Source organism: Tenrec ecaudatus, chromosome 13 (assembly GCF_050624435.1).
Source record: "Tenrec ecaudatus isolate mTenEca1 chromosome 13, mTenEca1.hap1, whole genome shotgun sequence".
In the NCBI taxonomy this organism is placed as follows: domain Eukaryota; kingdom Metazoa; phylum Chordata; class Mammalia; order Afrosoricida; family Tenrecidae; genus Tenrec; species Tenrec ecaudatus.
Window position 1 is genome coordinate 1,129,091 of NC_134542.1, and position 23,419 is coordinate 1,152,509.

The 23,419-nt window shown below is 60.2% G+C and overlaps 1 protein-coding gene across 1 annotated transcript in view; it reads right to left on the reverse strand.

Moving 5' to 3' along the window:
• Positions 1–684: 684 nt before the first annotated feature.
• CROCC2 (ciliary rootlet coiled-coil, rootletin family member 2) overlaps positions 685–23,419 on the reverse strand; it is a 46,053-nt gene continuing 23,318 nt past the window's right edge. Inside the window, exons 21-31 of the mRNA XM_075530110.1 lie at positions 19,715–19,911; positions 19,259–19,418; positions 14,713–14,880; positions 13,751–14,108; positions 13,456–13,640; positions 12,953–13,073; positions 12,228–12,361; positions 3,890–4,042; positions 1,540–1,671; positions 1,027–1,206; positions 685–753 (exon numbers count right to left, since the gene is read on the reverse strand). Of these exons, the coding sequence (XP_075386225.1) occupies positions 685–753; positions 1,027–1,206; positions 1,540–1,671; positions 3,890–4,042; positions 12,228–12,361; positions 12,953–13,073; positions 13,456–13,640; positions 13,751–14,108; positions 14,713–14,880; positions 19,259–19,418; positions 19,715–19,911 (1,857 nt within the window). The remainder of the gene's footprint in view (positions 754–1,026; positions 1,207–1,539; positions 1,672–3,889; positions 4,043–12,227; positions 12,362–12,952; positions 13,074–13,455; positions 13,641–13,750; positions 14,109–14,712; positions 14,881–19,258; positions 19,419–19,714; positions 19,912–23,419) is intronic.

The window sequence follows — 23,419 nt, forward strand, 5'->3', positions numbered from 1 at the left end:
GTGTTGGACTCGAGGCTGCCCATGAGCCACCTGAGTCCTTAGGGAGTGACAGGGACACGTGAAGTCACGGGGGCCAGGGGTCCCAGACAGTACAATCCCACCACCTCCAGAGCAGAAGTGCCGTCTGGAGAGGTAGAGACTAGGTGCCCGGGGTGGGGCGAGGAGTGTATGTGCAGGCCTGAGATGGACATCTGAGGGATGCCCTGCCAGGATGGTCCTGGGGCCTGTGGCTGGACAGCAGGGTGGGCTGCAGCCAGCGTGTAGTGGTGTGAGTCACAGGACACTGGCTTCAAGTCACTTTCAGCCACCTGCCACCATGACGGTGAGAGGTTCCGGATGTGGGTTGGTGGAACCATTTCCCATGAGCCTCCCTGGGCTTCCAGAACCAGGACATGGGATACGGTTGGCCAGTGGTGACTGGCGACAGGCTCCAAGGGAGCGGGCTTCCAGGAGCTAATCCCTCAGGACCCTCGGGAGAGGAATGGTCCTCCTCAAACCACATGGAGCTGGTCACCCCCCCCCCTAGGCAGGGCTCACCCGCCAGGTGCCCTGTGGATGGACACTGACCAGGTTGCCCCCAGCAGCACGCAGTCCCCAGGCCTCCCACACCCATCAGGGCTGCTGAGGTCAGGTGCCGGGCAGAGGTCAGGTGCCGGGCAGAGGTCAGGTGCCAGGCAGGATAACTCATTTGCAGGCCTGGGAGGCCTGTCGCCGCTTCTCTTCCTGGTCTAGCTGCTCCTTCAGGCTGGCCAGCTGGGGACAGGGTCAACACTCAGAGGGGCATGGAGGTCAGATTCCCCAGGCCCTGGAGGGCTCTGGGACAGAATCCCCAGGAGAAGAAATGGCAGACAGACAGACAGGCAGGCAGGAAGACACCCTGCACGGAGAGGGCTCTCCCTACACTCTGACAATGGCACAGCCCGTCTGCCTAAGTAGTCTGACCCCTTGGGGCAGGGTGGTGAGGCCTCCGTGGCAGGAGACATTAAAGTGGGGGTGGGCAGGGCCCCCTGTAGGCTCTCGGCTCACCTGCCGCTCCAGCACCTCCACCTGCTGCTGGTGGCTTCTCTCCCGAGACTCCAGGGACTGTGTGGCCTGCAGCTGGGCCCCTCGGAGCCGCTCGGCCTCCAAAGCCAGTTCCTGCTGGTGCTGGGCAGCTAGCTCTCGGAGCCGCTGGGCATGGGCTTGCTCCAGCTCCGCCATCTGGGCCTGCACATCGAGAACCTGGTCACCTGCGGCCCCTCCCAGCAGCCTCCCTGCATTGCCCACAGCTCTAGCAGCATCCCTGCAGCCCACCAACAAGGTGTCACCCACCGCCTGTTCTAGCTCTCCCTGGGGCCCCAGGTATGACTGGCAGTGCCCCAACTCAGGCTGCATGTTTGCATCTGATACACATGAAAGCTGGGGCCCAGCCCGTCCTCTCCATATGTGCCTGCGTGGGAGCATATGCATGTGACATAGACCCACGGATTTCTCTCCGGGGTCCAGGCCCTCCTAGAAGCCCTCCCCCTCATACCCCCCCCCACACGGGGCAGCCCTGACCTGTAGCTGCTGGTTCTGCCGCAGGGCCTCGTCCACCTCCTGGTGCAGAGCGCTCAGTGACAGGTCCAGCTGCTCCTTCTCGGCCCCCAGCCTGGCCGCAGCCCCCTCCCTCTTCACAGTTTCTCGTTCCATCTGCAAGGGGGGCGGGTGGGCTCTGGGGCAGGCTGTATTGACCTCCTGGCAGGGTGTGAGGGTCAGGTTCCTTTCCTGGGATCAGGGGGTGGTCAGCCTGGAGGGAGTCTGGTTGCCTGGACAGGGCTCTAAATTTCCTGAGAGCTGGAGGGGCAGGGCCATCAGGGCCAGCAGATAGCCGGTTTGTCCTCCTCCTGCAGCCCCTCTTTGCCACCCACCCCATGCTGGGACCAAGGCAGGAGGCTGAGCCTGGTGGAGACAGGGAAATGATCAAGGAGTCAGGTGTGCAGGCAGTGGCCCGTCCTGAGAGCAGAACCTTCCCAAGCTCTGGTTCGGACTGGGAGCTCCACGAAGGCCAAGGTTCCCAGGGGTACTAACACTCCACCTGCTTCACACCCTCAGCTCCCAGGCGGGGCCCCGTTCGCACATAAGCCTGAGACAGACAACTTGGGACCAGGCCAGGTCTCATGCAGCGGGCCAGGCAGGATGTGGCCTGGGGGTCCCGGGTTGGCACCTTGGATGGTGGACTTGGGACAGGCTGCCCTCTGGGCTATGGCAGTGGAGTGGACAGGCCTGGCTGTGTGCCTCTGAGGCGCCAGCCGAGGGTCAAGCTGGGGTCAAGGCTGGACTGTGACACACACTGGGGTAGATTTTCTTCAGGGCTTGGAAACAAAGGGTGGCCCTGCCCGGGAAGGGGGTCCTGTTCCTTTAAATCTCTAGCTGCCGCTGGCCCTGTTTGCTGGGAGGCCAGGAAAGTGGGAGCCAAAAGAAACAGCCACATGGGTCCCCTCTGGAGACACCAATAAAGGGTTTACGGCTCGCACAGCCTCACAGCTGACCTCCTGGCACGCACGCGCCTCCAAGGAGCGGGCAACGTGCCCACAGCTGCTCCGCGGTTCCCGGCACTGCCACTGCACCCTCCCACTGCTCCCCATGGCCCCCAGCTGGCAGAGGCTGCCAGTGACAGGGCCCTCCCTGTCCTCCCTGTCCCCTCTGACCAGCCTCCCGGGAGGACACACTGTGGGGGGGGGGAGGTGGTGGTGGTGGAGGAGGTGGTGGTGGTGGTGGTGGTGGTGGTGTGTGTGTGTGTGTGTGTGTGTGTGTGTGTGTGTGTAGGAGGCTGTCTCTCCTCTCTGGGACTCAGTTTCCCTGCCAGTGAACCTAGGGCCCAGGAAGTTCCCTTCAACCACAATGACTCCCTGTGATGCGCTTCACACAGAGGACCAGGGACCTTGGCCCCATTCCCTCTCATGCCCTCGGCGCGTCAGGGGTCAGCAGCTGACCTCGTCTCTCCCTGAGCCCTGCTGGCAGTATCTGTTTGACCCCTTGGGCTGGTGACCCTGCCTGGTACCCTAACCTGTTAGGGGAGGGTCTGGTGTCACACGTTTTCCTGTCTCCGTGCTGTGCGGGCTGATCTGCTCCCCCATCTCCCTGTGCACTCGTGCACGCGCACACACTCACATGGACACACATCCCCTCAGGTCAGGCCCACTTGTCCCTGAGTGGATCCTAAGAGTCATCTGGAGGAGTGATGAGCCTCTAACCTGTTGGGACCAGCACCCTGATGCCAGGTCTGTTTCTGAAGGTAGGGACAGCCCATGGAGTTGACTTGGGGCGTGGGGGTGGGTGTGGAGGGCTCTCTCAGCATCCAGCTATAGGGAGAGTGCTTCCTCAGTGTGACCAGGAGCCTGGAGCCAGAGCAGGTGCTGTCTGCATGGTGGCCACAGAGAAGTCCTTCCCCTTTGGGAACCCTGCCCAGGACCTTCCTCCTAGGTGGCCCAGACTCCCCATCAAGCCCCTCCTCCCAGCCCACCCTTCTCCCTTTCCCTCTTAAAGGACCCTCCCCCTAGGATCCAGGACCCCTCCTGCCCCAACCCACCCGCTTGAGGACCGCATCCCCTCTCGCTTGGCCCCTTCCTGGGAATTCTTCCCGGTCCGCCAACCTGCGGGGGCCTTCTCGGCTCACGCGCCTCTCTCCAGCTCCAGCCGTACCTGCGCCAGGCGCGCCCTTAGCCCCGCCAGCTCCCCGCGCAGGCGCGCCCTCTCCGCACGCAGTAGCGCTGTCTGCTCCCGCAGGGCGCGGTGCTCAGCCGCCTCCTGCTCCCTGCGCGTCGGCTGCCGCAGCACCTGGGAGAGAAGGGCGCGTGGGTCTGGGGTACGAAGCCCCCTGGGCGGTGGGGGTGCACCTGGGGGCGGGAGTCCGCGCGGGGGGCCTCACCTGCCTCAGGGGCTCCAGCTTGCCCTCAGCCTCCTGGCACCTGCGCTCCACGCCTGCCAGCTGCCCCTCCAGCCGCCTCCCGGTGGTGGCGGCTAGTCCCTGGCTGTGGGCCCTGCTCTCCGCCAGTGTCCGGCGCAGGGAGTCTAGCTGTTCCTGGGAGGGAGAGACGGCCCCTCTGTTAACTCTGGAGGCACAAGGTCACTGCGCACCTACCTCACTCATCCTGCAGGTCGCAGGGCTGGGGCGGACACAGTGACAGACCCTGCAGGTCCTCCTGCTGGAGAGGTGGGGGGGGAGGGGAGGGGGCAGAGGGGAGGAGAGCAGCAGGTCAGGCAGGTGTGTGGTTACTCACAGGCCAAGTGCACCCTCAGGCACCTCAGAAGGAAGGCCTGGAGACTGACTTCTGAAAACCCAGCCTTCCAGGGCACAGACTGGGGGAGGACTGCGGGCGCCCAGGGACACCCCTCTGGCTGGCTGTGGACTGAAAGTCCTGGGGACTTGGAGCAGGCAGGGACCCATGTCTGCAGGTGTCCACTGGACAGCAGGTGGCCATGCCATGAGATGGAGATGGGCTGGGTCATTGGGTGTGCGGAGGAGCGACTGGCCGCCTGGGTCATCCCAGGGCCCGCTTCCTGTGGTGGGTGGAGGCTGGGAGTGTTTGGGCGGGGACTCAGCTTTGGGCCTCTAGGGGCTGCCTGGGCAGGGCCACCACAGCTGTGCGCGCTCGGGTGGGGATGGTGAGCTGCTGGGAGGGAACTGGAGGGACCGAAGCCTGGGCCCAGTGTAGAGGTGGAGAGAACAGTCTAGGGGTAGAAGCCAGGAGGAGGAGGGGGCTTTAGGAGGGAGGGGGAGCTCAGATGTGGGGCCAAGTGGGGGTGGGGGCTTATTTAGGACAGGACTGCTGAGGGCCCAATCTCCCACCCTGGGACAAGCCAGGCCAGACTCTGGCCGTCCATCATCACCATGCACACTGGCCTTCCTGGCTCTGCGTGTCCTAGCTCCTGCTCCGTTCCCACATTCTGGACCCTCCCCTGTGCAGTGACACAGAGTGGGATGGTCTTGCTGCCTAGGTGGGTGGGGATAGGGCGGGGGGCACGGTGGGAGGATGAGGCTGGTGGGGACATCGCTGTGCTGTACTGGTCCTTGCAAATTAAAAAATGACCTCTTTCTGAGTGTACACATTTTCTCATTAAAACAAAACAAGACCAAAAAAAAAAGCGCAGGGATTTCCTTCAAATATGGCTTAAATATTTCACGGTCATTTCAAGAGGCCCAAACCATGATCTGAAGTATTCTGCTCCTCTCGTAATGACTCAGCTTTAAGGAACCCACAGGAACCGTGGTAATTGGATGGCGTGCCCCTTATTCACGCCTGGCCCGCCTTGGAGGTGCCCCCTCCAGGGTTGGCCAGCTCCCTGCCCAGGGCTGGGGGGGAGTGGGGGGTATGGGGGCAAACAAAGCCTCTAGAACTATCTTTAGTTGGGGAGTTGAAGTAGCTGCAGAACTCGCTCCCCTTCTGGGCCAGGCTTGGGTGGGCTCCAGCTGCCCCCTTCCTGGGAGAGTCTGTACAGGGGGAGCCCTGGGCTTGCGCCCATGTCTCTGACCAGTCCTGGGCCAGCTTGCTCAATCAAGGCCCTGGGTATGGCGCAACCCCAGGGGGCCTTGTCTGCATCCAACCAAGGATGGGTGGGGCCACGCAGTGAGGCCCATGAGGTCCCCTGTGTGGAGGTGGGCGTGCCCTGGAGCAGGGGCAGAAGACACTCAGTGGAAGACCCCTCATCTTCCATGTGGGAGGCCCAGTTCTGGCTCCCAGACTCCTGTCTGCCTGTCCCCAGAGAGCTGAGGTTGCAGCACGGACGTCGGTGGGCCTTCCAGAGCCGATGGCTAGGCCTGGAGACCGCCTGAAGGAAAGCAGCCAACAAGAGCCCAGCAGCTCACAGTGGGATCGTCCCCCACTCTGGGCTGCCCCCATATCCAGTGACTGGTCAGGCCACGGTGACCCACAGCTAATTGCTGAGAAGAGGCCCAGAGTGGCTGGCCGTGCCCCTGAAGGCCCTCTGAAGCAAGGAGCCCTTCACAGAGTGGGGCCCCTCTGGGCCGTGCCTGACCCCGGGTCTCTTGTCCACCCTGTGCCAACACCTCCTGCTTTGTCTGGGCTCCGAGGTAGTCAGTTTCACTGTCCTTCCTTCAAGATTTGCTCAGAAAATCACAACCAACTATGCTGCCTTGTAAGTTTCACAACCAGTTTTCCCCTCTCACCCCACCCCACCCTGCAGACACCCCCCAACAGAGGAGACCAAAGCAGGAGCATCAACAGCAACAAACCAGGAGAAGAAACAGAGGCCATTGGAGGGCGGCCAGAGGAGAAACCTCCGGACGGGCAGCCCCCTCCTCTCCAGGAAGCCTGGGCAAGGGCACAGGGGCTTCAAGTTCCATCTCTCAATGCCACTTTCCCATGAACCTTCCGGAGCACCCTCGCATGTAAGGGGGCCTTTTCAGTCACCCCTGGGCTCAAGAAGAAATAAAAACCATGAGCTGGGAGGAAATTACTAAACAGGGAAAGGATTCCAGTCCAAAGCGTCTGAGCAGGGCGTTGGCGGGGGCAAGGTGGGCGCACAAAATGCGTCTACTCTCACATGGGAGCGCTAAGCATAGATAGCTCGTTGAATTAGAAACATGACAGCATCGGGCACCAAAGACCGGGGAGGGCATCTGTAGAGGCAAAGCTAAGATGAATAAAAAGGCCCATCGAGGGCACCTTCAACGTGGAGTCTCGGGAAAGGTCCACAAAAGGACTGCTGGCCTGTCAGGCTAAGAACACCAGACACACCTACTGCATTCAGGGCAGAGTGCGCGTGGCCACAGAGACCTGCCCCAGCCACGGCGCTTCCCACTGCCTCCTCTGCACACGAACATTGGGCACTGGATGAGGAAGACCGGGAAGAGTCAGTGCATTTGAATTGTGGAGCTGGGGAGACACTGCCAGAAGGAACCCTGGATTCCACAAGGACCAGCAAGGGATCTTGGAGGAAGTGCAGCCAGAGTGCTTCTTAGAAGTTAGGCTGGTGAGGCTCCATCTCACATGCATTGGACATGTGGTCAGAGACCAGTCCCTGGAGAAGGCCATCATGGTTGGTAAAGTGGAGGGGCAGCGACAAAGAGGAAGGCCCATGACGAGATGGACGGACACCGTGGCTGCCCCCATGAGCTCAACTATCAGAGCAGTTGTGAGGGTGATGCAGGGGTGGGGTGGCACCTTCTGACGGGAATGACAGCATATACATCTGCATTGGCAGGATGCGGGCCAACTACCTGAGCAAATCTTTGGCAACGCTTTTGGCAATGTCAGACGGCTGACTCCCCAGACGGTAAGAAAAGGGACTCTGGAAGCGATGGAGAGTCCAGCGTGGCCAGGGACGTACAGCGAGTGGGAAGGGAGAGGACTGACACCCGACGGTGTCGGGGTGGCTCACGTGGTTTGCGGCCCCCTCCTGAGCTGAAGGGGGTAGTTGGAGTCTACCCAGTGGCTCTGTGGCAGAAAGGCCTGGCGGTCTGCACCACAGTTCCAGTCAAGGGATCCCAGGGAGCAGGCTGGCCCTGTCCTACATGGGGCTCCATGGGTAGGGGTTGACTCAGCAGCAGGGTGGACTCCTGGCTTGCTTGACACACCGGGATAGGCAGTGTCAGTCAGTGAGGGTGTTGTTTTTACGTGACCAAGCCTGGCCAGGCGGCTGAGCACAGGGGAGGGGGAGCTGGCCATGTCATGCCAGGAAGGCCGGATAGTGTAACCCCAAGATTCGACTAATAGGACGCCACAAAGACCCCCATCTGTCAGTGAGTGAGAAAGGCCAGCAAAGACAGGGGGTGGTGGTGCCGCAGACTGGCTGTGAAAGGGGCCGGGACCGAGGAGGAGTTGACGAGCGTGCACTACGGGGCTGGTGAGGGATGCGGACACACCATGGACTGCCAGAAGAACGGGCCAGTCTGTTTTGGGAGAAGTCCGGCCAGGAGGCTCCTTAGAGGCAGGGATGGCGAGACTTCCTCTCATGTACTTTAGACGCGTGGCCAGGCAGGGCCATTTCCCGTAGAAGCACATAGTCCTGGGTAAAGTAGCACCTCGCCCGTTCTGACTCGCAGAGACCTGGGTTTGAACTGGCGGCCTTGCAGTGCGTGCTTAGCCCATAGTGCCGCCGCAGCTACTTGGATAAAGTACAGGGTCCTCGGAGAAGAGGAAGTCCCTCAAGGAGACGGACCAACACCATGCCGGCAGCAGGGGCTCAAACACGTCAGCCCTGTGGGTCACCACCGGGGCCTGCACCGTCCTCAGCATTGTCCCTGCGCCTGAGCCCATCGGTGCAGCCAGTGTCGTCCATCTCATCGAAGGCCTTTCCCTTTTTCACCAGCTCAGATATAGCAATGGGTGGGAGGCTGGCAGAGGGTGGGGTGGGCTTCCTTCTGTTGCGCATGGGCTGCTGTGAGCCGACAGAACGGCACCTAACAGCCACAACAACTGCAACCGCAAGGAGACCAGCTGCAAACCTTCCCAGCCATCCCCGGCAACCCAAGTCCAATGGGGGCTCAGAGCCTTGCTCACCCGTGACAGGGAGGGGGAGGAGGGGGAGAAAGGCTGATGCTTAGTGAGCCCCTGGAGTAGGAGGGGGGGTGCAGCCGGCACCTCATGGAGCGTGTGTGGAAGGGGCATGTTGGGTGCGGGGAGAGAGCAGCTGGCATCCAAGGCTGCACCAGTCTCTCCCGGCCATGGAGGCCAAAGGCCTGGCTCCCACCCAGGGTTGGCCTCTCCTGGTGGGGGTGGTGCTGGGCTGGCTGGCTGGCGAGCTTCGGATGGGCCTCCCAGGGGCTGGTGGTGCATGTATGGGCCTCGGCATTGTTGTTCTCCCGAGTCCCCAGGGTCGCCTGGCAACACAGAGGGATTTGCTTTCAAACAAGAACTGTACTGTTTGCGCAGCCCAGCCTGCCATTTAATTAAGAAAACGTGTTTTTAATTAACTTTCTCTTGACAAACACTTTGGCTCACGTGCAGAGAGGAGCAGCATCTGTGGAAGTGGACAAAGTCAACCAACCCAGACTTGGACTGGGCTGTGGACGGGCAGGCTGGTTGGCTGGGCCAGGCCTCTCTGGGGCCTGGGGGTTGGGCACAGGGAGCCCCCAGCTCCCCTCCCTCCTCAGTGTGCCTTAGCCTGGGTGCTGGGATTTCTAGCAAAATGGGCCTAGGTGCATGTGTGTTTGACCCCTACCCCCAGACATCCATCTGAAGGCCCACAACCCCCAGAACATGGAAAAACTTTCCTCAAAGCTGGGGAGAGAGCCTAGGGGGTCTTCATGAGCAATGGGCAAGCAGAGCCTGGCAGGAGGGCACTCAGCACCACTGGGGCAACACCTTTCTCCTGCCACCTGGAGCCACCTCAGAAGGGTGGGCTGGAGGTGAGCAGGGTGTAGAGGGGTCTCTGGGAGGAAGGCCATGGCCAGTGGTGGACCTCGGGTCCTGGCAGGAAGGCAGTGATATACAGGCTGCCCACTCTCCCTGGGCTACAGGGTCTGTCCCTCCTCCTTCCTCTGTCCCTTTCACTGTCAGGGTCTGTCCCTCCTCCTCCCGGATTTGGCTGTGCTCAGGCATCTGCTGAGGGCTCACTGCTTACGGAAAGAGGGGATACTACCAGGAGCCGGGGCAGGCTGTGCAGGTGGCCACTGACCTCCTCCAGGAGACTCACGGGGCAGTGCGAATATGGATGGATGCAGACAGGGCTCTCCCCACGGCCCAAAGAGGGGGCTGTGGAGTGGAGAGGTGGGCAGTCGCTGAATCGTGAATCCCCCTTAGGATGGAGGGTCCGGGCCACCTGAGGGAGGAACAGAGGCCGTGGGCCAGAAGACGGCTCTCTAAGATGGAGGACAAGTGAATGTGGAAGCAGGGTTTGTTTCCACCAACAGAGAGGGTTGGACACCCGGGCAGAGGTTGTGGTGGGAACCACACCAGACCAGTGTCTCGGGCCGGCCTGGGAGATCAGAGTTGCGGAAGCACCTGGTGTCCGAGTTGGATGGGGAGAGTCAGACAGCTGCTGAACCTGGACACACCCCGAAGGGTGGGAGGTGACTCAGAAGCACCGTGTTCTAGCGGGGAGGGTGACCAGCCACCACATGGTGGGCACAGCAACCAGTGCCGGGGCAGAGTGGATAGTGAGTAGCACCCACAGGACAGACCACAGGGGGGCGGGCAGTGGGGGCACAGCATGGAAGCCTAACAAAGCCAGCACAGGGTGGGGCCACACACCTCTTCTCTGAGTCCTGCCCACCCTGCAGCGCTGTCGGGACTGCCTTGGGGCTTTCTGAGGCTAAAACTTTATACCAAGCGGCTCAGGTGTCTGTGAGCTGCCGGCCTTACAAGCAGCAGCCTGACTTGTAGGCCTTGGTCATAAATTCCCCTCGGACAGACAGAGACGGAAGCCACACCCAGGAGCTGGAGCATAGTGACCCTGCAGGATAGAGCAGACATGCTCCATGGGGGTTGGCGGCTGTCAGTCCTCATGGGAGCGGACAGCCTTGTCTTTCTCCTGTGGAGCAGTTGGTGGCCCAGTGCTTGACCAGAGGTGCTGCCAGGCCAGGAAGCAGGGATGGCTGAGTCCAAAAGGGCAAGCACAGGGCGGGGGGTGCTGGGCCAAGGGGCTGAGCCCAAGGCTGGCAGAAGCAGCTCTGCGCTGCAGGAGAGGCAGGAGAAGAAGGCAGACAGGGAAGCCTGGGTGTCTGAGACCCTCCCCAATGAAGGGGGCCAGCCACAGACCCCGAGGGACTCAGGAAGCCAGCCCACTGCCCTCGGCCTGTGTTCCGGCAGGACCCCTTGCACACACTGGGTTGGTCCTGAACTGGGAAGCACCAGTAGGGGTCATCTGCTCATCCGTCCGTCCATCCATCCAGTCCGTCTGTCCTACACTGCTCTGATTAGAGGCATGCACCTGAGCCCTCCTGGCAGTCTGGGCCCATGTCCTGGAGGGCAGGCACTGGAAGGGTGTGGCAGGGCATCTCTCTACCCCTGGCCCTCCTCTGACCCTCCTGGGTCCTCCAAGCCAGCCCTGGTGGGTGGGGCCTATCCACAGCTCACCCTACCCCAGTTCTCTCAGCCCCTCTCAGCAGGTCCACCTGAAGGTGCTGCGGGTCCTGGCAGCATCATGAAGGCTGGTGGCTTCAGGCCCCCAGGGGAAAGATGCCCCCCGCCCCCCAACTCCTGTAAAGCGTAACCATGAAAACACACAGTGCCAGTCCCACTCTGGCCTCCGGGGTCCTGTGAGTTGGCACAGACCTGATGGCAACAGGTTTGGAAGTTTTGGATGATGATGTCCCTCACTGGCCCCACGCCCCAGGAGAATGTGCCCATCCCAAGGCCTCCTGATCAGGAACCCCAGTTCCATCTGCAAACTCCATCCACGGCTCCCGGGACCACACTGACAGCCAGCAGCAGCTCTCGGGTTAAAACCGAAAAAAAAAAAAAAAGCTGCCCACCGCCCACCACCCCAACCCCCACCCCCCCTGTCCCCAAGTGATGCGGACGCAGAGCAACCCTGCAGGACAGGGTAGAACTAGGCTCCTGTGGGTTTCTGAGAGGGTGACTCTTGATGGGAGCAGAAGGCCCCGTGTCTGCGATCTCAGAAACCTGCAGGGCGCCTCTGTTCTGTCCCGCCACTACTGTCAGTCGGGTTTGCTTTGAGTTCAGACTTTACAGGAGGCCGCCATACCCCTCCTGCTGCCTCTACTCCCAGGGGGCCGCCTCCACTCTCTCTGTGTGGGCTCCCTGGGATGGTGGGTCCTCACTACTCCTCCAGGTGTCACAGCCTGCACCCCGCTGGGTGAGGGCCTCCCAGGTTCACGCCTGGCTTTGGAGCCTGAACTGATGTCCATACACCAGTTGACTGCACCCTCCACGGGCCCAGCTCCACCCTGAAACCTCAATCCCTGATGGCTGCTCAGGGGTCTCCAGAGGCCAGCACAGGGGCGTGGGTTCCAGAAGTACAGGGGACCCCTGGAGGCATGGAGAGAATCCATGGGGAGCACAGATGAGTCCCCAGGAACAGAAGGGTCTCAGAAACAAAGAGAGGGTCCATGGGGAATAGAGCAGGGTCCATAGGGAGCACAGAGGGGGGATTCGTGGGGAGACAGGGGGTCTATGGAAGCACAAGAGGACTCCCCAAGCAGCATAAAGGGGGCCAACAGGGAGCCCCATGGGCCAGGCTGCGGAGTGTGAGGAAGGAGGAAAAACCTGAGGCCGTGCCCTCCCCATCTGTGAAGCCAATCCCACCCCTGGTCCCCACTTGCGCTCTCCGCAGGGACCCACCTGGAGGTGGAGCTTCTCCTGGGCGGCCATCTGGGCGCTGGCCTGGTGCTTCGCCTCCTGCCTGTGGAAGGAGGCCTCCTGCTGGGCCTGTGCCGCCCGCATGTGGCTCAGCTCACCCTCTGCCCAGCGCTGGCCTGTGGGGGAGTGTGGGTCTGAGGGCTGCTGTAAACACCACCCCCAACACCTTCATAAGTCTGCAAACGGCCCTGGTGAGCGTGAGGGAGGACACTGCAGAGCCACACAGCCTTTGAGCTCCAGCCTCCTTGCCACTCCTGCTGCCCCCTGTCCCTCTGTCCCTCTGTGCCCATGCCCTTCTGTCCATCCCTCTGTCCTACACGTAGGTATTCCTCATCACTGACTGGACCTGGGCTCAGGCTGGGCCCTCTGGGGCTGACCCTTGAATGTGAGGGTAAGCAGGTTGACACGTGGTATTGATGGTGGTGGCAGGGGGTCCTTGAGGGCAGGTGTGGTCAGCCAGGGGCCTGTATGTGGGAGGAGCAAGCCTCGAGGCCGTTGGGGGCACACTCCCTGGACACCCTGTGTGGTGTGGGGCCACGTGGTCAGTGGGTGTAGCTAGACTGGCAGGTGGGGCCCATGAGACTTGTCCATTTAACCCCCTGTCTAGCGTGATGGCCACTCCAGCAGCTCCCGGGACAGGACCACCCATCCCTGCCCTCCCCACCCCTCCCTGCCCTCCCTGGGATGGAGTGGGGGCCGGAGACCACCTTCCTCGGCCTCAGACAGGGCTTTCTGCAGCTGTGCCGCACGACTCTGGGCTCGGGCCCGCGCACTCTCAGCCTCGCTCAGCCGGCCGCTCAGGCTCACCGCCTGGCAACGGGCATCATCCTAGCAGGGGGAGAAGCCCAGGTCAGCGGGGCAGACAGCAGGGCGGGTGAAGTGTCCACCAGCAGGGGAAGCTGGGGTGGTGATAAGTGTGGAGGACAAGCAGGTGTTTCTGCCCTAGGCAGCTTGGCCTAGCTCGGGGCTTCCAGGGTAAATGGGCGTCAAGGTGGGCAGCTCTGTGGCTTTGGGGAATGGATGGCTGAGCTGCCCTCAGGCCTGGGGTGGGAGGCTGGTCCCCACACAGGGCTGGGGATGGCTCAGGGCTTTCTCTTGTCCCACAAGGGTGATCTCAGCAGCTGTGAGGCCAGGGCCAGATGGAGAACAGCCTGAGTGCCCCCCCCCCCCGTGGCTGACATGTGGGGAGGTGCTGGCCACGGGGGCTCACCCGCTCTCTCTGAGCGTCCCGCATCTTCTGCACAAAGTCCCTCAGCGCGTCCCGCACACAAGCTGCATCCAGGACCTCCAGGCCACTGTCCCTGGGACCAGGTGAGGGCCATCGCAGTGGCAGGCTGGGTTGCGTGGCAGGGCTGGCCCTGTGTCGCCCGGTGTCAGCCCGGGAGCCATCAGGGCCTGCAGGACAGTGGCGGCTGAGGAATGTGGACAGGGACTCGGAGACAGATATCTCTTCCCCCCCACCCCCCAGGTGCCCAGGTGGATGTCGGAGCCTGGCAGGTGCTGACCCTCAATAGGTGAGCTGGGAGGCTCTGCGGTGGGTGATGGGCTCAACCCCCGGAGCCCCAAACCACGGCGCAGCGTGGAGCACAGCCGCCCCAGCTGGGCCTCTGCGTCCCGCCGCCCATCCTCCGCGCAGGTCAGCTCCTGCTCGAGGTCTTGGATCCGAATGCCGGCACGGTCCAGGCGTGTCCGGAGGACCTCTGCCCTGCTATCCACCTGCCGCAGCTTTCCGGCAGCACTCTGAACCTCGGCCCGCAGCCTCTGCTCAGCTGCCTGGCTCTCCTGAAGCTGTGCCCCCAGCTGCTTCTCCAGGGCCTGGCCGCGTGCTTCTGCCTCCGCCAGCTTTTGCTGCAGCCCCAGGGCCTGGGGAGGGGCACAGGGTGGAGGGTGGAGGTAAAGGCTAAGTGGAGACCACTGTCCTTGCAGGACTCCGAGCCACCTGCCAGCCACATTTGTAGGATGCCCGAGCTCAGGTGGGCAAAGGTATTCCCAGGATGCCAAGCACCTGCCTGGCTCCCTGCATCACAGCCCTTCAGCGGACAGGGCAGGAGAGCTGTATGTGTGTGTGTGTGGGGGGGGGGGGCTGGATAGGGAGTCTTTGAAGCTGTCATGGAGGCTGAAGGCACAGATGTGTGTGTGAGCAGGGGCAGGAGGACATACGTGTGTGTATGAGTCTGTGTGTATAGGTCTAAGCAGGGCCCAGGGACATAGGAATTTATGGGGCTAGTCAGTGTGCACCGGGTGACTCGCACCGCCCCCCCTACCCCCAGGGCTGTAGGCTGAGGTCAAAGATGGCCCTGGTCTCTGACACCAGGCTCTGGGCCCAGGAGGTGGGGGGGCTATTCCATCAGCACCCTCCCCTGACAAGTGCATGTCCGTCGGATGCAGATGAAGGTGATGGGGACCCTGCTGCTGCACCCTCCACAGCTCCCCCTGGGCAGGCTGGCAGACCAGGTGCTTCACCCACCTCTTTCTGAGCACCCTCACAGGCCACCTCCAGCTCAGCCACCTTCCGCTGCAGCTCCAGCCCAGCCTGTTGTTCCTGTTGCTGGCGCTTAGCCTGCTGGGCGGCGAGGGCCTGCAGGTTGGCCAGTTCTCGGCCCTTCCTCTTTGCCTCCGCCTCCAGCGCCTTCACCTGTGTGCATGGCCAGGTGACCCCTCACAGGGAGGCCCTGCTGCCCTGCACCTCCTGCCAAGTCCCCTCCCCACATGAGCATTCCTTTGGAGTTGCCTCCTTTGGTGTTCCCCCCTCTCTGGGGCCAGGACCCTTTGTGGGGAGCCAGGAGTCCCCAGCTCCTAGGGCCAAGAGGAAGGTCAATGTCCTGCCAAGGCAGTACCCAGAGCCCTCGGGGAGTGTGACCACAGGCTTGCCACAGGCTGCAAGTTCTGACTCTCACTAGCTGTGTGACTGGGCAGACCATCCAACCTCTCTGTGTCCAGCTCTTCCTTTGGAGAGTGAGAAGGGCGGGGAACCAGCCCCAAGGGTGCTGTGTGGGCTAAGCGAGAACATCCACTGCCCTTCAGTCCATTCCCACTCACAGGGACCCTGAGCCACCCAGGAAGTGCCCCATGGGGTCTCTGAGGCTCTTGACTTTGGCCTTCTCCCAGGAGGGTTGGGGGCTGCTGGGTTTGAATTGTCTGGCACTTCTACCGCTGTGCCGCCAAACCAGACCAAGCCAAGCCAAGCCAACCTAACTCCCTGCCACACCACAGCAAACTCTACGCTGCTGTTGCTGTTTGGTACCATCGAGTCGCTTCTGACCCATCGTGGTTCCGAACCCAACAAAACCAAACATGGCTCAGTCCTGGGACACCCTCACAACTGTCCGTATGCCTGAGCTCATGGTTGTAGCCACTCTGTCCAACCACCTCATCGAGGGTCTTCCTCTTTGTCGCTGCCCCTCCACTTTACCAAGCACGATGTCCTTCTCTAGGGACGGGCCTCCCCTGACAACATGTCCACCGAATGTGAGATGAATTGTCACCAGCCTCGCCTCTACAGAGTACTTTGACGGTACTTCTTCTGAGACAGTCCCAAGCACTGCCAACATTCTTCGCCGACACCACATTTCAAATGCATCGACTCTTCTTCGGTCTTCCTTATTCAATGCCAACCTTCACATGCACAGGAGGTGGTTGAAAACACCACGGCTGGGTCAGGTGCACCTTCGTCCTCAAAGTCACGTCCTTGCTTTTCAGTACTTTAAAGAGGTCTCATGCAGCAGACTGACCCAATGCATCTTTTGATCTCTTGGCTGCTGCTTCCATGAGGATTGATTGTGGATCCAAGCAGAACAAAATCCTTGACAACTTCAGCCTTTCCCTCATTGATCACGATGTGACCCATTGGTCCCAGTAGTGAAGACTTGGGTCTTCTTTACATGGAACTGTCATCCACACTGAAGGCTGCAGTCCTTGATCTTCAGCAGCAAGGGCTTCAAGTCCTCCTCACGTTCAACAAGCAAGGTTGTGCCATCTGCATACTGCAGGTTCTTAATACGCCTTCCTCCATTCCTGATGCCATGCTCTCCCTCATTTAATCCAGCTTCCCTGAGGATTTGCTCAGCACACAGATTGAATATGTATGGTGAGAGGACACAACCCTGACTCACACCTGTCCTGATTTTAAACCATGCCGTACTCCTTGGTTCTGTTCACACAGCTGCCTCTTGGTCCAGGCTCAAGTTCCGCATGAGCACAATGATGTGCTCTGGAATTCCGTCCTTCTCAAGGCCGTCCACAGTTTGCTATGGCCCGCACAGTCCAAGGCCTTGGCAGAGTCAACGAAACACAAGGGAACATCTTCCTGGTATTCTGTGCTTTCAGCCAAGATCCATCTGTCATCAGGAATGATATCCCTTGTTCCAGACACCTCTTTTGCATCCAGCTCCCTGTCAATCTGCTGCTACGATCAATGTAGGATGACGCCCTTCGCAAAATTGTACTTGCAGGTGATATCAATGATACTGCTCTGTAATTTACCATTCTGTTGGGACATCTTTTTTTTTGAATGGGTCTAAGCCTGGGCCTCTTCCAATCAGCTGTCTAAGGAGCTGTCTCCTAAATTTCTTGGCATCAAAGAGGGAGTGCAATCCCTAAAGGAGGGAGTATGTCTTCTCCTTAGGGTTTCCACACAGTAAGTCTTTAGGGGAGCAGACTGCCTCGTCTTCCTCCCTTGGAGTGACTGGTGGGTTTGAACTGATGGCCTTGCAGTTAGTCACCTGATGCTTAATATGGGAAATGGATCTATGATCTCAGCAAGGCCATTTTGGAGCCATTTGGGGGCAGAGTGTTGAAGACGGAACCTGGCTTTCTCTAGCTGTCTGTGACACTCAGGGAGGCGGGTGATGAGCGGAGGCATGCATGAGTCCATCTCTGAATGGAATTTGGAGGAAATGGAAAACACCCAAACCTTCCATCTTAGGCAGAGGAGCGTTCTCCAGACAAGACCAAGATCAAACCAAGGGCAGCATTGGAAGACCTGGGGGGTAACATCTCAGAAAGACTTTGGGTGGAGCCTCCTGAGCTTTTCAGACAGACAGAAGGCCTTCGAAGGCTCTTAAAGGACCCACTTGATAGGCCTTCTCTGTAAAGCCACAGGGACGCTGAGGACATATAGGGGCCCATGGCACAGATGGGCATTTCCTGTGTGGGTGTGGCTGCCATCGAAGAGTGGGTTATAAAGAGTCGCTGGGAGCTCACAGGGTTTTTAAAGGAGCTGTATTGGCTGGAGTAAGGGGGACAGAAAGGAGGTTTCTGAACTAGGACAGCACACTGGACTGCCAACCACAAGGTCTGCAGTTTGAAACGACGGCCACTCCACAGGAGGAAGACGTGGCTTTCTGCTCAGCGGGGCCAACAGGCAACCTTGTGATAACTGGAGAGAAATGGACGTGGTAAAGGATTTTGAATTCCCTGGATCCACAATCGATGCTCACGGTCGTAGCAGTCAAGAGATCAAACGATGCATCGCTGTGGGCGAATGTGCTGCCACAAGACCTCTTTAAAGTGTTGACAAGAAATGAAGTTACTTTGAGGACGAAGTTGCGGCTGACCCAAGCCATGTGTGGTAGTTACGTAACCTGGTGTCAACTTGAGACAGGGGTGAAGGGTGGAGTCTAGTCTGTCAATCAGGTCGCAGCTTGATGACCTCATTTGGAGGTGCTAAGGTGATAAATAACTCGCTGGAGGCGGAACACTCACTCCCTGTGAGACATTCTTGTTGACAAGCCACATGGAGACAGGCTGATGGCAGCCAGAGCCTCAGAACTTGAGGAGTCACGTGGAGACGCACACCAGTGCTTACACCACCACTGGATGCTTACACCACCACTGGATCCACAAGACTTTCCACCCACTGGCCTGTGATCTTCCTGCATTCAGCATCATTGCATGCGTTTCATGAGTCTGAAGAGGAATTTATAGATTGGTATCAGACTTATGGACTTGATCTGGACTGGGCTGGGCTGTTTTCTCAATATTCAACTGCTCTTGTATATAACGCTCTTTCTTATACACCTATGAGTGTCTGTGAATTTGTTTCTCTCGTCCACCTTGACTAACACACCATGGCATTTTTAGTTGCTTCATATGCATGTGAAAGTCGGACATTGACTAAGGAAGACCGAAGAAGAATCGATGCACTTGAATGATGGGTGGTGCTGGAGAAGAGCACTGAAGTACCATGGACGGCCAAAGGAACAAACAAACGTGTGTGGGAAGAAGTACAGCCAGAATGCTCCTTGGAAGCAAAGATGGTGAGACTTAGTCTCATGTACTTTGGACATGTGGTCGGAGAGACCAGTCCCGGGAGAAGGACATCGTGCTTGGTGCAGTGGAAGGGCAGCAACAAGGAGGACGGCCTCTGACCAGATGGACAGACATAGTGGCGGCAACAACTACGGGCTCAGGCACAGGAAGACGTGTGAGGACGGTGCAAGATCCGGTGGCGTTTCCTCCTCTTGTACATACAGTTGCTGTGCGTCAAAGCCGACTGGGCGGCCCCGGACAGCCACAAGAAGATGCATGGCCTCAGAAACCCACAGGCCCATCCTTCGCCATCCTCCCAGACCGCTGTGAGCTGGGATCAACTTGAAGGAAGGGCAGGAGCAAGAGACGGGAAACTGACTGAGAAGCTAACTCACTTGCAAACACAGGTCACTGATGGGGAGGGGACTTAGCCCTCACCCAGAGCTAGCAAGTGGAGGCAGCTGGACGTCAGAGCTTCTGGGGCAGTGATTGCTCTGTGCACGCACGTGTGTACGCGTGGGTGCGTGCGCGCACACGTGCTGTCTTCAGTCTGCCTCGCCGCTGGCTGTGGGCCCTTGGTTCTTAGTTCCTCACACAGAGAGGAAGGGACCTGGGGAGCCACACCCAGGAACCAGTGATGCCACCTGCCCCCAGGTGCACTCCATGCCACAGCACCTGGTCACCCATGGAGGGTCTCCTGGGCTGGCCCAGGGGCCTGGTCTCAAAAGAGCTCAAGGCGGGGCAGCACACCTGGCAGCTCGTACCTGTCTCCGCAGCTCCTGGAGGCCTCGGCGGGCTTCCACCCGTGCATTCTCCACCTCTCGAAGTCTGGCCCGGAGCTCACCTGCCTCCTTCTGGGCGGCTGCCCAGGCCTCCTCGAGGACCAGTGCCTTCTGGTCCTGTTCCTCCTTGGCCCGCCGAAAGCTGTGGAGGACCAGGGCTGGGGCTGGTGACCACCCCCCGCCCCGAGCAAAACTTCCCTAGAGGTGACCCACATGCCCAAGGTGCCCATGCCCAGAACCCTGCCTGTGCAGGTCCCGCTTGTCTTCAAGACACACCGCTGTCCAGGGCCCAGGCTCCCACCTGTTCACACCCTGCGGACTCCATGTGCACTCCTGCCAGCCTGCAGCCTCGGCCTGCATGCCCCTCTGAGGGCCGGCCTGCCCAGGTCCCCAGCCACCCTGCTGGCCCCCTCTGTGCCCTCATTCTGCAATTTCCACCTGGCTTTTTCCTGCTCGGCCATGCGGACAGCGGCCCGGAGCTCCCTGTTGGACTGCTGCAGCACGTCCTTCTCGCTGGCAGCGTCACTCAGCGCACGGCGAGCCTCTTCGTGGCTCTCCTGGGTGCCCCGCCACTCCCGCTGCAGTGTGGCCAGTTCTTCCTGAGCCACGGCCAGCTGTGCCCGCAGCTGCTCGGCCTGAGATGGGGGTGAGTGTGGTGCTCTGAGATGCCTGCTGGAGGCCAGGGGGATGGGGGCTGCTGCCCAGGCATGACCTCAGGTGCCAGTGACTGCAGGTGTCTGAGGGTGGGATCCCCAGGGGCCCCCAGGAGAAGGCACACACACCCTTGCCCAGGTCATTGGGCTGCTCACCAGGACGGGGGAAGACACCACGGGACCCTCCTGGCCTGCCCTCTGACTCTGCTTCCTCCTTGGCCAGCAGTGTCTGCATGGCCCCCACGCCCTCCAACCCACCTGTGACTCCGGCCCCCACTCCTCCAACAGTGGCAGTCGGGACAAGGGCTGGCCTAGGGTGAGGGTGGAGCTTCCCCTTCAGGGTGGGGGCCTGGGCCAGGGAGGTGGGAGGAGGGAGGCTCCCTCTGTGTCTGTCTTCAGGGGCTCTGGCCATGACAGGGGCAACTCCTTGTGGATGCTCAAGTCAGCAGGGCCCCTGAACCCCTGAGCGGTCGGGCTCACAGCCCAGCCCAGCCCCCAACCCTGTCCTGCTTCACCTGAAGATGACAAGGTGGGAATTATCTGGGGGCTTCAGCTGCTCTGCTGAGTTTGGAGGTTCATCCGAGGCCCACTGACCCCTGAGGCACCACAGAGCCCATGGCCTCCCAGTGGGAAGATCTGGTGGAGAACGAAGACTGGCAGGCCCCCCTCTGGGTTGAACAGCTGCTCCCAGCACCTGGCTCCCTGGCCCTCTGGTCCCAAGACTGGGTGCTCTGAGAGGCTGCAGTCCCATATCGCCTGAGCCCTGGGGCGGGGGCACAGGAGTTGGCAGCCTCCCTGGGTGTGGGGGTCCCAGGCCCCCACGTCTGCCAATAGTAACCCTCTCTCCTGTCCACTGGGGCCGGGGCCCAGGCCCCCTAGATCCGCCTTGGCAGCCCTTTCTCCTGGCCACTGGCGCAGGCCACTGTCCAGGCCCGGAAGGCTCCAGCCCTTCACTGTGGCTCTGTTTTGGGGCAGGCCCCACCCCCCTGCTGCCCCCCCTCCCATGTGGGCGCCCAGCCGAGCATTTTCCGTTTTCCGCCGAGCTCAGCAGAAACTCGCCAGAGGGTCAAGGACCAGAGAAAGTGCCGATCCACCCTGAAGGGAAGGGCTTGCCTTTCCCAGGGCACAGGGGATGAGAGCAAGGAAAACAGTGGGCAGAGCCCCCCTCCCCCGTGCCTCCCGCCATGAGAACAGCGGCCCTGTTACAGGAATCTTACAGCCAAAGCTCTTAATGTGATTATAAAAATGAGTTCTTTACTAGAAATTGTATAAACAACCTCTTTTGAAATCCCCTGCAAGGGGGAAGCTCATGGGCTCTGCACAGAGGGCAGGGGGTTCAAGAGGGTGTGGCACCTCGGCGGGGCATGGGGGCGAGTGTGTGCGTGCACGTGCATGTACATCTGAGTGTGGATGTGTGCACGTGCATGCACGAATGCATGCAGGTCTACATGCATGCATCCTGTGTGCATCTGAGCACGTGGGAGGTGCATTGAGCATCATGTACTCTGCGCTTGGTGCACATACACATCCATCTCTGTGGTGCCCACAAGTGATCACACACGGCATACGGGTGTAGAGTGTGTGCATGAATTTGTACACGTGTGCAGTAATGCATGCACATGGTGTGCATGAATCTGCATGCATGTGTACATGTGTGCACATGGGTCTGTGTGTCTGCTTATATGCATATATGTGTGTGTGCATTGTGCCTGTTTAAATATGCATGCTGCATGTTTACATGAGTGCATGGGGTATGTAACTCATGTACAGCAATGGATGGGTTTGATGTATGCCTTTGTCCGTGTGTGCATATATGTGTTTAGTGTATACATTTATCTGTGTGTGATGCACATATGCTCGTGCATCTGTTTACATGTAAGTGGGACTGCAGTGTATGTATATGTGTTTGGAATGCCTATGTGCACGTGTGGTGCCTGCACATGTCTACATGTATGTGTGCTGTGTGAATGCCCACCTGTATCTGTGTACATGCACACACATGAGCACATGGCACCCATGTGGATGGTGTTCAGGTGTGCTCGCATGTGCGTGTGTGCTGGGGGTTCACATGCATGCGTGACATATGTGGATGGGCTTACACGTATGCGCATGCATGTGAACGCACATGTGTGGACCTCAGGCAGGGCTGTGAGAGGCCTGCAGCTCCCAGTTTAAAGGCTGTGAAAATGTTACAGTTTCCATGGTGACTGGGGCCAGCCTGGCGCCTGGGAGGGTCCTTCCGGGCTGCCTCTTGCTGGGATGCACCCCCCTTGCCTCTTTGGCCTCTGGGCCTCTGCTGCACCCCCGCCCTTTCTGGGGGCTCCTCGCTCTCTTTTTGGGGGCTGCCTCCCCCAGAACCTGGAGCTCCTCCGGAGGCCCGGTTGTAAAGCCTGCCCTTGGCTCTCCCTGCGGTCGGGGTCTGGCCGGCTTTGAAATCTGTTGAAAGGGGACCTTTCTCTCTCAGGCCAAAGTAAACAGCCTGTCATGTTAAATCATGCTCGCTTCCTCTGGGCCCTCTCCCGGCCTGGCCCCCACCCCCCTTGGGGGTGTTCTGGAGGGGTGAGCCCCTCTCCTCACCACTGCTGCCAGCAGGGCCACCCCCAGACCTGGAGCCCACGGCCACTCGCTCTGGCGCCAGGTCAGTGCCGCCTGCTAGCTTTGGCACAGAGTCAGGACTGGAGTTCAAGGGCCTCACCTGGCTCCGGCAGCCCCTCCTCAACCCCAGTCCTAAACCCTGAGCCCACTGCTCCCCAGTCCTGTCAGACCGGCCTCAGAAACTCCCCTCATTCATGCCTGCCTCTGAGCCCCCTCAGCTCAGCTTGGGCCTCTGCCCCTGTCCTGTGGCTCCTGGGGACTCCAGGGTCAGCCACGCGCCCCTGAGAGCAACCCCCATGCCCAACATGCACACCCTCTTCCACTGTCCCTCTGCCCCAAGCCGGACACCCACTGCTGCACGCCATCAGTCCTGACTCACTGCGACCCCACAAGGCAGAACACAGCTGCCCCCATCACCCCTGCATGTCTGAGACTGTAACTGCACAGCGACCTTACAGGACAGGGCAGAGCTGCCCCCACATTTCCGAGACCGTAATCTACACAGGAGCAGACGGCCTCATCGGCCTCCCCATGAGCAGCTGGTGCCTTTGAACCACCGACCTCAGGATTAACAGCCCAGCATTTATCCCTCTATGGCCCTGCCCCCAGTCCCTCCACCATCCAGCCCCTGCTGGGAACAGGGCCTCAGCCAAGGAGCTCTCTCTGCTGGGGGGGCGGGGCGGGGGTGTCAGGCAGATGGGCTCTCCTGGGTGAAGGGCTGTACTGAACACAGGTACACCAAGGTGGGGAGGGGGTCTCCTCTGTGGGGGTCACAGCCTCCCTCTCCCCGAGATAGAGGAGTCTGGGGATGTGTGTTGTAAGCCAGGTGGATGAGGTGCCCAGGCCCGGGTCCCAGGCCCCCTCCAGGCTCCGGGAGGGTCTGGTAATTCTCCCT